Source organism: Gavialis gangeticus, unplaced genomic scaffold (genome assembly GCF_001723915.1).
Source record: "Gavialis gangeticus isolate Ggan-Ray unplaced genomic scaffold, GavGan_comp1, whole genome shotgun sequence".
NCBI lineage: Eukaryota > Metazoa > Chordata > Crocodylia > Gavialidae > Gavialis > Gavialis gangeticus.
This window is the reverse complement of record NW_017729022.1, coordinates 32,171,234-32,184,238: the sequence shown is the minus strand read 5'-3', so window position 1 is coordinate 32,184,238 and position 13,005 is coordinate 32,171,234. Positions and strand designations below refer to the sequence as shown.

General features: G+C 43.0%; 2 protein-coding genes across 4 annotated transcripts in view; both read right to left on the bottom strand.

Moving 5' to 3' along the window:
* Nucleotides 1-5,375, bottom strand: part of LOC109295740 (glioma pathogenesis-related protein 1-like) — a 21,599-nt gene extending 16,224 nt beyond the window's left edge. Inside the window, exons 1-2 of one of the 2 annotated variants that reach the window (XM_019514749.1) lie at nt 3,407-5,375; nt 1,246-1,597 (exon numbers count right to left, since the gene is read on the bottom strand). In XM_019514749.1, coding sequence (XP_019370294.1) covers nt 1,246-1,425 — 180 coding nt within the window. In that variant the 5' untranslated portion in view covers nt 1,426-1,597; nt 3,407-5,375. The remainder of the gene's footprint in view (nt 1-1,245; nt 1,598-3,406) is intronic. The other variant, XM_019514750.1, reaches the window with a different exon arrangement.
* Nucleotides 5,376-7,924: 2,549 nt separating this feature from the next.
* Nucleotides 7,925-13,005, bottom strand: part of LOC109295739 (glioma pathogenesis-related protein 1-like) — a 12,520-nt gene continuing 7,439 nt past the window's right edge. Inside the window, exons 5-7 of one of the 2 annotated variants that reach the window (XR_002096822.1) lie at nt 12,125-12,151; nt 10,565-12,035; nt 7,925-8,247 (exon numbers count right to left, since the gene is read on the bottom strand). Coding sequence is in view for 1 of the 2 variants with exons in the window: in XM_019514747.1 (XP_019370292.1) it covers nt 11,809-12,035; nt 12,125-12,151 (254 nt within the window). In the remaining variant the exon portion in view is untranslated. Of the gene's footprint in view, nt 8,248-10,296; nt 12,036-12,124; nt 12,152-13,005 lie in introns of those variants that run through there. The other variant, XM_019514747.1, reaches the window with a different exon arrangement.

The window sequence follows — 13,005 nt, the reverse complement described above, 5'->3', positions numbered from 1 at the left end:
GGGCCTTGCATTTTTCAATGATAAACACCATCAGCTTCTCATGCGCCCATTTGCTGAGCCTGTCAAGGTGAGCCTGGATTGCCCTCCTGTCTTCAGGTGAGGATGCTTTGCCCCAAAGTTTGCTGTCATTGGCGAACTTGGCCAGTCCACTCCTGACTCCAATGTCCACATCATTAATGAAGATGTTGAACAATATGGGTCCACGGACAGAGCCTTGGGGGACCCCACTGGTCACAGGGCACCATGACGACTGACTTCTGTCAACCACCACCCTCTGGGTCCGACCACAGAGCCAATTTCCCAGCCAGCGGATCGTGGTGGACCGAAGGCCACAACTGGCCAGTTTTGCCAAGAGGTGATCATGGGATAGGAAGAGCGCTATTAAAACGGCCTACACAATAAGTCAAGTAAGACTTGTGCTTTCTTTGTAAGTTATTAGAGCGTTGGTTCACAAACACTATTTTCATAATTGTAAATAGGAGAAAAAAAGGCTTTTTACAACATCCAACCAAAGGAATCATGAAAAAGAAAAAAAGTGTTGAAGCTATTGTCTCAGCAATGTTACTCATAGTTACTATATACGTAAGTTCCCACTACTTAGTGGCCACTTATTTACCATGATGGACTCATTTTTTGACACATTCAATTTTTGAACTGTTCGCCGGAGCCATAGATGCTTATATCTTCCAACAGAGAAGCATATTCTTTCTTGGATGACTAAAATTCAAGTCAGAGCTTGTGTGTCTCAGTTGTGCAGTCTGAAACTTCAAATGGAGATTTTTTCCAAGGAAGCAGTGTATTCTAAGAAACAGCATGTAAAGTAAAAGAACTTTACCTAAAAGCTCTACAAAGTAAATTCACAGTATCCTTCCACTCCAGACCTAAGTATTAAAGGCATGCTTAGGGCTTCGGCTCTCCATTACCTGCTAAATAACTGAGCTGTGACAGTTTAAAATGAAGAGGATTTTCAAAGCATAATCCTCCAGCATGATAAAAAGGTTTTAAACATCAGCCTGAAATGAAGCAGTGGTAAGGCAGCTCTGCATGCAGCTATGATGATTAGACTGACTGAAATTGGTCTAGACATTGTCACGTTTTTTCTTTTCTTTTCTTTTAACTATTTTTTATGACCCCAGGAAGTTACAAGTTGTTTTAGAAGCTTTCATAACCCATTAAAGGTATTTGTAAATACCAGCACAATATTACACACTCCTCACTGTACATAGATGGTGAGCGTTCCCTTACCATGTGAAACATGTTGCTTGCTGAAGGATTCACGCTGGCTCGGAAGTTGTTATGAACTTTCACACACTCCTCAATAAACTGTGAATCTGTAATACTAGGCAAAGTATCTGACTGATACGAGTAGCAGCAGATGGAGAGATCCAGTAATACTATCACATGTAGTAAAAGTCTGATTTCCATGATTCTTGGATGTCTCTGTCCTTCCAGCTTCGAAAGCTTGAATGTTTTCGCTTTATAAGGTTCTCTTAACTCTGAAGGCAATGTTTGGTCTGGCAGGCTTTCAGGCTGGGTTTTATCTTGAAATGACTACCAGAAAGAGTATGTGTACAGGAAATAAATCAGCTGCAGCAGTCTAAAGAATGAGGAAGGTAACACATCATATTTTGCATTTGAGCTGTGAAGTTTTTTTTCCAACCCCCCACCCCCATTTTTTTTCTTTTCTGTTTTAATCTGTAGTAGTTTTTTCTGAAAAGTACACACCCATTCCTGTCTCTCTTCTTTTTCTCCACTCTGTCCCCTTCATCCAAAGTTACCAGCTCGTCTCCTGAAATCTGACTAGGTTTTGCATTGAACAGGATCTGGCCATTACTGTAGTTTGTAATTTGTTCTTCCCCTGCACCGCCAAGGGATTTTGTTCTCTTTGAATGAATACCATATCAGTACTTACTAAAATAGTATAAGAAGCATTCATTCCATCCAGGAAGGGCACACACCAACTGCAGAGATGTCTCAGCCTGACTAAGGGTTTTTAAACCTGGAAGCTTGCCAAAATTTTTTCCTCAACTATTTAAGTTGGTCTAATAAAAGGTATCAGATTCACCCAAAGAACGTTGTCATTCTGAATGGGGACACTTATGGACAAGATGGTTAGCTATATTAGAGTACAATGAGATTTACTGGGATTAATATCATTGAGGCTGACTACAGACATTTGGGGACATTAGGGGAAAGTTAAATTGGTTCAGAATGGTTGCCCAATATCAAGTGAGTTAGGATGGGGGAGCCTAGCAGGGGGTTGGGAGGGCCAGCAGGTTGGAGGGGATTGGGTGGCCCACAGGTGGAGTAGGGGGCAGGTGCAACCCACAGGGTTTTGCTGGGGTCTGGGAGTGTCTGGCAGGGTCTATGTGGTGGTGGTGGGGGGGGGGTTTGGGGGAATCAGGGACTACTTTTTAGCCCCCAAAACTCTCCTCAACAAACCTACACCCCTATCCTTCCTGCACCAGGACTTACTTGTTTGGCTCTGGCAGTGGCAAATGCTGATAAGTGGCTGCACCTAGAGCAGCTTCTGGGAAGGGGGTTGAGAGGGTTAGCTGGGCGGGGAGGAAAAAGGGGTGGGGAAAAAAATAGTCCAGTGGTGGGGGCTGTGGTGAGAAGACCAGCCTGGGTTTTCCCAGCCTTGGGGCTGCACAGGGACAGTGTACAGAAGTCCGTTGCGCCAGTGTGATCTAAATTGAATAAGTTCAATGATACCACATAGACCCAGGTTGATCTTAAACTGGGTTCTGCCATTTTTAGACTGGTTTGTGTGCATGGCACTTGTGTTCAGTTACAGGTTTAGACTGATCGACCGTCACTGAGACCAGGTCTGTAAGTGTAAGGTTGGCACTGTGACAAGCTAAGTTTAAATTGGGCAGCCATTTTGAACCTGATTGAACCTGCCTGTACTGAGGACAGGAACGAACGCTATACTCACGGGTCTCAGAACATTTTTCCCTTATTGTACAGCAGCTGTTATCTGTGCACTCATTTTAGAGCTGTGCTTGGAGGTGCGCGAAAGTTTGATTTCAGCCCCATGTCGACGCCTTGTGGAGCAGATCATTCATTCACCAAGCACCAAATCCCAGTGGGACTTGGGAAGGACAGGGCTTAGCTCTTACATTTCTTCTAAAGCACCTAGATCAGGTAACGGAAATCACTACCCAGGTTAGGTGCCCAACTGTTGTGCTGTGCGCTGCAGGAAGCATTACATGCCTAGGAATGGGCTTCACAAAAGGCAGCGCTCTGAGCAGGGACTGCTTTAGTAGCTAGGAGAAAATGCACGCGTGCGAGAGAGAGGTATGTTTGAAAGTACAGCCCTCTCCTGAGCTTAGCCACCTCCCTTTGGGATTGCCTACACCGCTGCTGGCCCACTCTCTGGTGCTTTCGGGCGTATCGTACTCACCTGAGTCTGTAGGCCTGCTCCAGACCAAGGATGTGCCACTGAGGCCTGTCCGAGCTCTTCCCCAGCGCCTGCTCTCAGGCCCGCTGGAGACAAAGGCCTCGTGAAGGTGCAGAGGTGAAGCAGCCATGCCGAGCTGTTGAAAGCTCTGGAGCGAGGGCTGTTGGGGCTGCTCCCATTCCCCTCTCCGGATGCTGGGATCCACCACTGCTGCCTCAGTCTAGACAAGCTCTGTGTGAGATCAGGAGTTGCAGCCCTTACCCCCCTCCTGGATGAAGGCTCTATCAGCCCTGCTAGCTCTAAGCAACCATAAGGCTGCCCTCCAGCCTACCCCTGTCAACTGCCTGCCTTGAAAACCTCTGAGTGCAACCCCAAGAGGTCTCCAGACAAATCCCAGAGCCCTGCTGAACTGCGGGGTTGGAGGGCCAGCCTGCCTTGCTCACCCCCCTGCAGCAAGTGTGGCTTACCCAGGAGACACAGACCAGAAGCATAGGAGTCCACCACTTGCCTCGGTCACGCCACTTCCTCTTCTGGGCCTCCTTCCCCCAGCACCCTTCCACCCTGTACTTAAAGCTAGTCACTGGAGATGACTCAGACAGGCTGGTTTTGCTTCCAGTTACAGACAGAATTTTTCTTCTGGTTATAGGCAGAGAGGGATTTCTGTAAATAGGGCTGGGGTTGGTTTAGGGCAACCGTCCCTCCTTGTCCTGGTTATTTAGCTGGAGTCATAACGTTGAGGCTCCTTATTCAAATAATTATTTTTTCAGGCAAATGTCTGTTTCTATCTGCTCCCAGAATTATTAACATAACTTGTAATAAAATACACAATATTTCAGTCATAAAGCAAACAATAAATGGAACAAATTCTGTTGATGTCAGTACAGAGTAAAATATTTCATAGGTCATACTGCAACAGGGGCATTCCCCTGAATAATCTGAGATGAGGTACAACCTAACCTGGAGCTTTGCTTATCAGTGACTTGGTGTCCAATTCACAACCCCTAATATCTTTGTATGTGTGATTGTTGTAAGAAGGACTGGATCTTGTCTAGTAGTAAGTGACAATATATGTTTTGGGGCCCCTAAAATGTTTCTGGGGCTTTTATACTCTTCTGACAAAGCTGGGACATGCCTCTTCCTTTCTGTCTTTACATTATCATTTTCTCTGCAGCATGGCTTAACTGTTATTTGTCTCTAATCAGAGCTTTCTATCCTCTCAGGACTTTTTTTGAAATCATTATATAGAGTTATACCGTGGGAATGCTGTAGGTAAAAACAGGGAATGCAGATCTCCTACATCTCCATTAACTACCAAGGGAAAACACATTTCACTTAATATACATCTTTCCTCTTCAAACATATTTCACTTAATATGCATCTTAATACTTGTTACATAAACATGTCTATGTAGATTAACATTTTATCTGGAATGCTTTTCACCAGTTTTTACACAAAAGATATCAATCTGACATTCCTTTCAAAAAAGCTAACTTTGCTTTCTCTGAAATAAATGAAAAGGCATTTACTAAACTGACTTTTTTCTTCTGATTCTAACACTCGCATTCAAGCAGAATATTTTGATTAAAGTTCTTACATTTTTTACTCAGGCCCCTGACAGATGTTACATTTAAGATGTGATTAAGTGGTTAATCAAGTCTTTAGTAATGCAGACAAATGATCATTCAATTAATGGCCTGATAAAATGAGGAATAAGCCACAAAAATGTGCACTCCCCTGGCTGGGAGCCTCTGTCAGCTGATGCAGGGCTTCCAGTTGCAGGTTTGCAGGGAGTGAAGCTTGTTACTTGCTGGTGCAGGGGGAGCCTGGGATCCTGGGCACCATGATCCCGGGCTCCCTGTGCACCAGCAATATGTTGCGATGGGATTTGATAAGGGTGTGCGAAGCGGACCCTATTCAATTTGGATTTGCCCCAAATCAGGGACAGTGATTCAATTAGTTGATTTGGATCACTGTCCCTGATTTGATTCGACTGAATCTGAAGATTCGATGTTGATTTGGAGAATCAGCAATTCAGATATAGACACAGCTTTAAATATTTTTTTCTACATACCTCGAGGTACCAGGTGTGGCTTGTGAATGCTGTGACGCTGGGGGAGATGGAGTGTCCCACAGGAGTGGGGGGGGCCCTCCACGTGCTCAGCAGCAAACCCGGAAGTGGACCAGAAATATTTCTGGTCCACTTCTGGGTTGGCAAGGGAGTGTGCAGGGGGGCCTGCCTGCACTCCCCCCCCCTGGCTCGGGGATCAGCTGTGGGGGGACCTTGGGTGCCCCCCTGACCCAGGAGGCACCAGTAGCTGAGCTGAGGGGCAGGTGCAGGGGGTGGGGGGCCCAGCATGCTCCCCAGCAGACCAGGAAGTGGACCAGAAGTGTTTCTGGTCCACTTCCAGGTCTGCTGCTGAGTGCACTGCCCCCACCCCACCCCCGGCGCTTCTGTGGGACACTCCATGTGCCCCAGCATCACAGCATTCATGATCTGCCTGCTACCTACAAGTATGTAGAAAAAACATTTAAAGCTGTGTCTGTGTCCAAATCTCTGAATTTTTCCAAATCAATTCAGAGGGTTCCGACTGGATTCGGAGAGATTAAAGGGTCTCCTGATTTGATTTGAATTTGGAGATTGGGCCACTGAGTCAAATAAGGGGCCAAAGCTTTGCACAGCCCTAGAATTTGATGCTTGGTGGGATGTTCAATGGATTTGATCTCACAGTCGTGCCTCCTGCTATGCACTTGTGGCATGGCAGGAAGTACGGTTGTTGGGATTCCGCACCAGTTCTCATTGTTCCTTTAATTTAATGTCTGATGGGGGCTTCACATTCACTGATGGGGGCTTCCCCCTGCTACTCCTCCCCTGCACCCTTGCCCCCAGAAAAGAAAAAGATAATTAAGAGCTCTAGTTGGTGGCCCTAGTGCTACACATTTCTCCTCAAGATTTTATAGATCAGTAGCAGCATTTACACTTCAGAGTCTTGTTGGCAAAGAGTCTTGATACTAGGATTGCTATTGAGCTATAATAGTTTTACTGTGAATAAGACTAGCTGTGACTTTCTAGGGTGTGAGGCCTAGTCTGTTGACTCCAACTGTTCCTTGGCAAACACCTACTTACAGTCAGTTCTTTTTGTGTTTCCCCAGTTCTTCAAAGTCTAATCTCTTTTTCTTTGTGCAGGGCACTTATTTTTTTTGTGTTGTAAACTGTCCTGTTCTGCTCCTTTTTGCTCACTTGCTCACACTCAAATATCAACAAGAACAAGTGCGAAGTCCTTAGGACACAACAATCCCATGTACCAGTACAGGCTGCGGGCTGGCTGCCTGCACAGCAGTGCTGCAGAAAAGGACCTGGGAGTTACAGTGGACAATAAGCTGAATATGTTCTGACAGTGTGACCTTGTTGCTAAGAAGGCTAATGGCATACAGAGGTACACTGGTAGGTGTGTTGCCAGTAGATCATAGTGTTAGGGTAGTTTGTCATATTTTATGCTTTGAAGTTGCACCTGTTTATAGACTGGCAAATTATATTATTGTTTAAAGTTTATTTTTATATTCAACCTAAAGTTTTGTATAGCCTCACTATTATCTACACTTTTCATTTTGCTGGTGTTTGCAATATTAGTTAGCTTTGTTTCTTGCTTATGGCTTATGGCCTTGAGTTTGCTTGCATGATGTTTCTTTCCTTTTTTCTATCACTGTGAGAAGTTTTTCTAACACAACATAGTAATCATTTTGTTACTAGCTCAAATTAACTGATTTTGGCACTAACCAGCTAAATCAGAGGGATGAAATAACTGCATATGTTAATGAAAGGTAATAAAGGAGACCAATGGACAATACTCAAAGTAAGACACCAGAAAAAGGCCAAATTAAAAGGTGTGCTCGTAATGGGTCTGTTGAACAAAGGAATATGCTGACAGGAAGAAATATGGACAATATGCTGGCTGCAGAGAGACCAATCCGAAATCAAGGAATCAAAGGAGTCAAGTTAGAGAAAAGCATACAAGTGGACAGCAAGAAAGTTAAGTGTGTTGCCAGCATCATCATTTTTATCATAAATCCAGCTTTCAACACCTGTCTGGATTATCCCAGCCAATGACACCCCCTTTGCTTCAGGAACTGAGTGGCTGTCTTTTCTGTGAAGCAAAGTAACGTCTGGGATCGGGTAAGATCATTGTACTGTTTTTCTCTCTCTGAATATAGAAACTGCTAAGAATACTTGTTGTACTAATACAGTTAGACTTTAATATTAGGACGCCTGAGTTGTCTGTGTTCGTATTTCACATTCCATTTAAGGGTTAACAATGCTTAGGAATCATTAAAGCACAATCTGCTGGTCAGTGGTGCATACAATGGGAAATGATTCTTCCCCTCTACTCAGCACTGGTGAGACCACATCTGGAGGACTGTGTCCAGTTTTGGGCCCCCACTACAGAAATGATGTGGACAAATTGGAGAGAGTCCAGCGGAGGGCAACAAAAATGGTGAGGGGGCTGGGGGACATGACTTGTTTTAAAAGAAAAAGTTGTCATGGAGCGCACAGTCATATTGAAAAAAATGTTTTATGATCTCTGGCCTGAGTATAGCTGAAACTTCAATGAAAATTCAGTGTATGCAGGAGTCTGAGAATTCAATTATGTTCATGAAGGCCACTTTTTAAAGTAGTTTAATCTTGCTTGTTGAGGACTTTAGTCTGCTGAAAACAATGTACTGTGGTTTTATCCAACTGTGAAGCCACACAGAACAATAGTAGTTTTCCTCAAGCATCAGAAAAGCCCAGGAGATACCTTTGATCCAGCAGTGGTGTTTAACCTTTCTCCACTTTACAGATTCTAAATCTATATTCAATACAGTGAAAGAAGCTTCTTTAAAATCTGTTGATACCTCTGCAACAAGATATGATATTTAACTGCATAAATATTTAAATGAAAAAGAAACAATTTCTCAAGATGATGCATGATTTAATAAAGTATAAACAGGCACCCAAATCTCTAACTGTTGACTGACTTCCCATGGGGCAGAATTGTTTCAAGATATTGATTAGCAGTCATTGGTTAGCAATCCTTTCTCTAAAAAAAAAAAGTGTAGATCTTTACCTTCCCCTGCTTTCACCCTTTTGCCCAATAGTTTGGAGGTGATGCCGCTTACCTGGAAGTATAAAAGAAATATGTGTGTTCAATTCCCTGCTCAAAATCAGGAAGGAAGGAGAGGTGAATTTGGGTTTCCCACTACCCATTGGGCACCATGAATATGTATCCTGGAAAAGCCATATTCCCTTGTTTGTATCTCTTTCCTGTGTCAGTTTTGTTCAGGTAAGAAATGGAAACAAACTGCATAAGTCTACCTTTTGGCAGAAAGGAAATCAGAGGTGACATCATGTCAAGTTATGAGGCATGTTTGAGCCATGGACTGTTGGCCAAATTTGTATGTGCTGATAAAAATCTTTTTATGGGTATATCTCCAAAAACAATTTAAAATTAATTTTAACAGTTGCATAGGGTTTTATCCAATAATTTTTTAATGCAAATTCATAGCAGTCCTCAGAGAAAGTACCTGGGCCTGCCGTCCTTCCTGGGGACTTCCCCAACCACTAGGCTACAGTTTCAACCTTCCATATACTCCCTCTCTCTAGCCTAATGAATCTTGCATTACGTTCTTCACAGTGACATACCTTCAGCAGGAAGGATGAAGTGTTCCCACTCAGCCTAGTGTATAGCTGGTTTAGAGTCCTCTGCTGGGAAGTGGGAGATGGCGGGGGTTTAACGCCCTCCATACTGGAGGGTGCTCAAGCTCCATCTCCCACTTCCTAAGCAAGTGCTTTAATCTCCAGCACAGCAATTATATATAGGTGGACACTACTGTCTCCTCTCCTCTCTCAATCATATTTTTAATGAAAGTGGTTATGGGCTACTATCTTTTGTACTGAGCTCAAAGCTCTTAGTATGTATTAAGAATACTCAAATCATGCCTATCTGAAAGGGCCCCTTAGGAAACAAGTGCTGGGTCACCACCTAATTTCTGGATCCCAGTCTGGCATAGGTGCCCTCTGGGAAATAGGTATATTCACCTCTAACGTCCCGATTTCAGGATGGCAGCAAAATATATACAGTAGCAAATCTGTAAGTCAGAGATGTCAGACTCACCTGTGGGCTTGGGCTAGATCTAGACTTCTGTATTCCTCATAGGCTGGATTTGGCCTGAAGCACTACCATGGTAGACTAGAAGTTGTTTTGCAGCCACTGGACCACTTCTTTGTTTCAGGTCAATATTTCTAGTATTTAGAATGACCCTGGGCTACTGAGCTCTATAGTGATACACTTCTTAATTCCAAGGTGGGGCGGGGAATGGATGGATTCTTTTCTCTCTCTAAGGTAAAAAGCATTTTTATTTTTTCCAATTTTATTCAACTGAAATTTTGTTGACAAATGGCTTGTGTACATAATATTTCTTAAATCTCTTGTTTTCCACGTATAAAATAACATAGCAGACAAAAGACCCAGAATTTTAAAAAACTATTGTTGACCCTTGAAGGAGATTTAAGGGTGTTAGGGTTACTTTTGACAGCCCCTGTTCTCAGCAAAATGAGTCCTCTAATTTGGTGAAAACAAAAACAAACTTTATTAAAATTATGAAATGATGATCTTGCTAACAAAGATCTAGCTAGATTTGCTTCTGTGATCCAAACAGAAATAAGCAGTCTTACAACTTGGAATCCCTATGTCTTGAAATCCTAAGAATTTCTAACAGATGAGCAGCCTGTTGGGGTGATCTTACCCAAATTCGGAAACTAACTCCTAAGAGGCGCTGGATTTTCATTTACAGCTACAAATGGGAGCCTCAGCAGAGGATGCCAGAGGAACACATCTCTGAGCACTGAGAGACTTTATCCCCCTTCTCAAAGGTTTACAATGTTATTTGATGAAAACATTGACAAATATGGTAAAAAAGAAGACATTTTTGTTTCATTCTGTCAGATGAGCTTGAACAAACTGACGTGAACCTTTAATCAAAACTGGATGTCCTAGGACTGGGCTAGCTAGCCTTGTTGAGAAAATTCTCAATAAAGGCCCAATAAAACTATAAGCATGCAAGCTAAAAGGATTCAAACTTAACACAAAGAACTATATTATATGAGAATAATTTAATATTTCTCACCTATTAACACTGTATAGTACTGTAACACGTCTGTGACCACCCAGAATCACATTTTTGTTATGCTGAATACAGTGGCCACCAGAAACTTGGTATTGCTGGATTTGGATTTCTCTAGTTCCCAAAACTAAGATTTAAGTTAAAGAAGAATCTCCATTAGTAGCTTATAGCAGTGGTTCCCAAGCTCTTTAGACTCACTACACCCCCGGAGAGACTCAAGACACCTGTGGGTAGACTTGAGGCACCCCTCAGAAAATGTCAGCTCTAAAAGTTTTCACTTGGTTTTTGACTACAGGAAAATCAATAGAGCAATTCTTCAGTTGCAGAGAACTCAAAGACCACAGCAGGGCAGACTGTTTTTAATGCTATGGATTCTAATTGAAAGATTCAAGTTTAACATATGAATCACATTAACATACCTAACAGTGTTAATGTTGTGTGGCACCCTGCATCACCCTTGAAAAGATCAAGGCATGTTAGGATGCTGTGGTACCTTGGCTGACAATCACTAGCTTATAGTCCAGCCCAGTGGTCCTCAATCTTTTTGGACTTGAGGCACCCCTCTGTAACTTCTGGGATTTGAGTGGCACCAAATTTCAAAAACTAATTTATAAATTACAATGCTTACTTCCTTATGGAGGGGCCTGGCAGTGTAAGTAGGAGGATCATCCAGGCAGGGATAAGCCTGAGCCTGAGCTTTTCTGCTAGTTCAGCTGCTTATTTGCTAACACTTATCTCCTCAGACCTCAGATTCACATACCTTTCAAAAGATCCAGCAGCAGCTCAGGGTCTCCCAGCACCCTCACTGAGAATCACTGGCCTAGCTTCTATGGTAAGCAGTCTAGCAGTTCTGATTCTGACAAGAAGTGGGAAGTGGCTCCTTAAATAGCACATTGTAGCATGTGTTTGTGTTTACTTAGATTTGTCAACAGACTCATTAGAGTCTAAATGGTCAGACAATATTCTGTGGAGCTAAAAAGGGCAGCTCTTCCCTAAATATCTTAACGGGGGATAATTTTACTTGTTCATCCTCTTCTTGAAGGGGGGAAATGTATCTTGGACACAGATAAGAACAGTGGGAAAATTTTTAAAGTATAGTGATGCTCAAAGGCTAAAAGATCAAATAATGGGGGTTAACATTTTTCTGTTATAAAAACAATCCTGCCTATATTGTTCTTCTGTGTGATTCCCTTGCTTCAGTGATATAACAGAACTAAACAGTGCTGCTGAATATCTTGAAATGGAGATTATTCATAGATAAATAATTGAGGATACTGCCATTGTACTAGAAAGACAGCACCAAAGGCCAGAAACACAAACAGTGGCCTTAAAACTAAAACAACAATACAGTATTGGTTACAAAAGGAGCGTGAAGGCACAGAAGGGCTGGGGGATGAAGGAGTGGAAGGGTATGGAGGCCTAGGCAAGGGGAGGTGTGGAGTTGTGTCCCAGTCTGGATACCAGTTGTCATAAACTTGAAAAAGAAAGAAAAGGGGCTTATGCTTAACAATACATACTGTACTGTAAGTAAGTAATTTAAAAAGAAAAGGTGTTGATACATACTTATCAGTTGCTCACGTTCTGGGTTTTCTGGTGAGAGATCAGAAACAAATGTAAATATGATTTGACTGTCAGTTTTATTAATGAAAAATTAGTAGCACCTTAGTACTGACTATACAACTGCACCTGCAACTCAAATTGATGTCTAAATGCCGCTCAAAAATTAACTGGGCTGACATGTTGCCAGATGAGGTAGGTCTCATAGTTTTGTACTGAATTTAATGTAGCTTCCAACTTTTGTATTTGCTCTTATATAACCTGTTGTCCTACAGGTGAAGGAAGTAGCAAATTCATCTAAAAGTTGGATTTCTTGTTAAAAGGTAATGTGCAAAACTAACTTGCAGAAGTCAGTAAATACAAGTAACATATAGTGGGGCCAGGTACAGCACCTCTACCGCCACTGGGCAGAGCAAACAAGCAGTGCTTGTCACATTCTTCCTGGCACAAATGCAGGGAACCAGGGATACTTTGCCCAGCCTGGAAGCAGCAAGCACAGAAAGAATTCCCTCCCACTCCCTGCTTGCTGCTGACAAGGAGACCTGGGCTGCCTGCAGTTGAGCAGGGTGTCCCTGGCTCCATACACAGGTGGAGGGCAGTGAAGAGAATTTCCTCTCCTGCTCTCAATGTTTGCTGCAGCTCTGGAGTTCACTTAGTTTGCCTGGTGGGAGCAGCAAGCTGTCCTGCTCTTAGTCCTTCCCCAGCCTCAAATAGCAAGTCACAGCAGTGCAGGTGATGGACAGTCAGAGTAGGTTTTTCACCTTACCATGTGACTACTTCACTAAGTGGAACAACACTAAGCCAATTAACATTTGTTCAGCTTACCGTGTAAGTTCTAACAAGGCTCTAAATGTGGAAACCTCAGGAGCATGCTAGGGTGGGAAGAG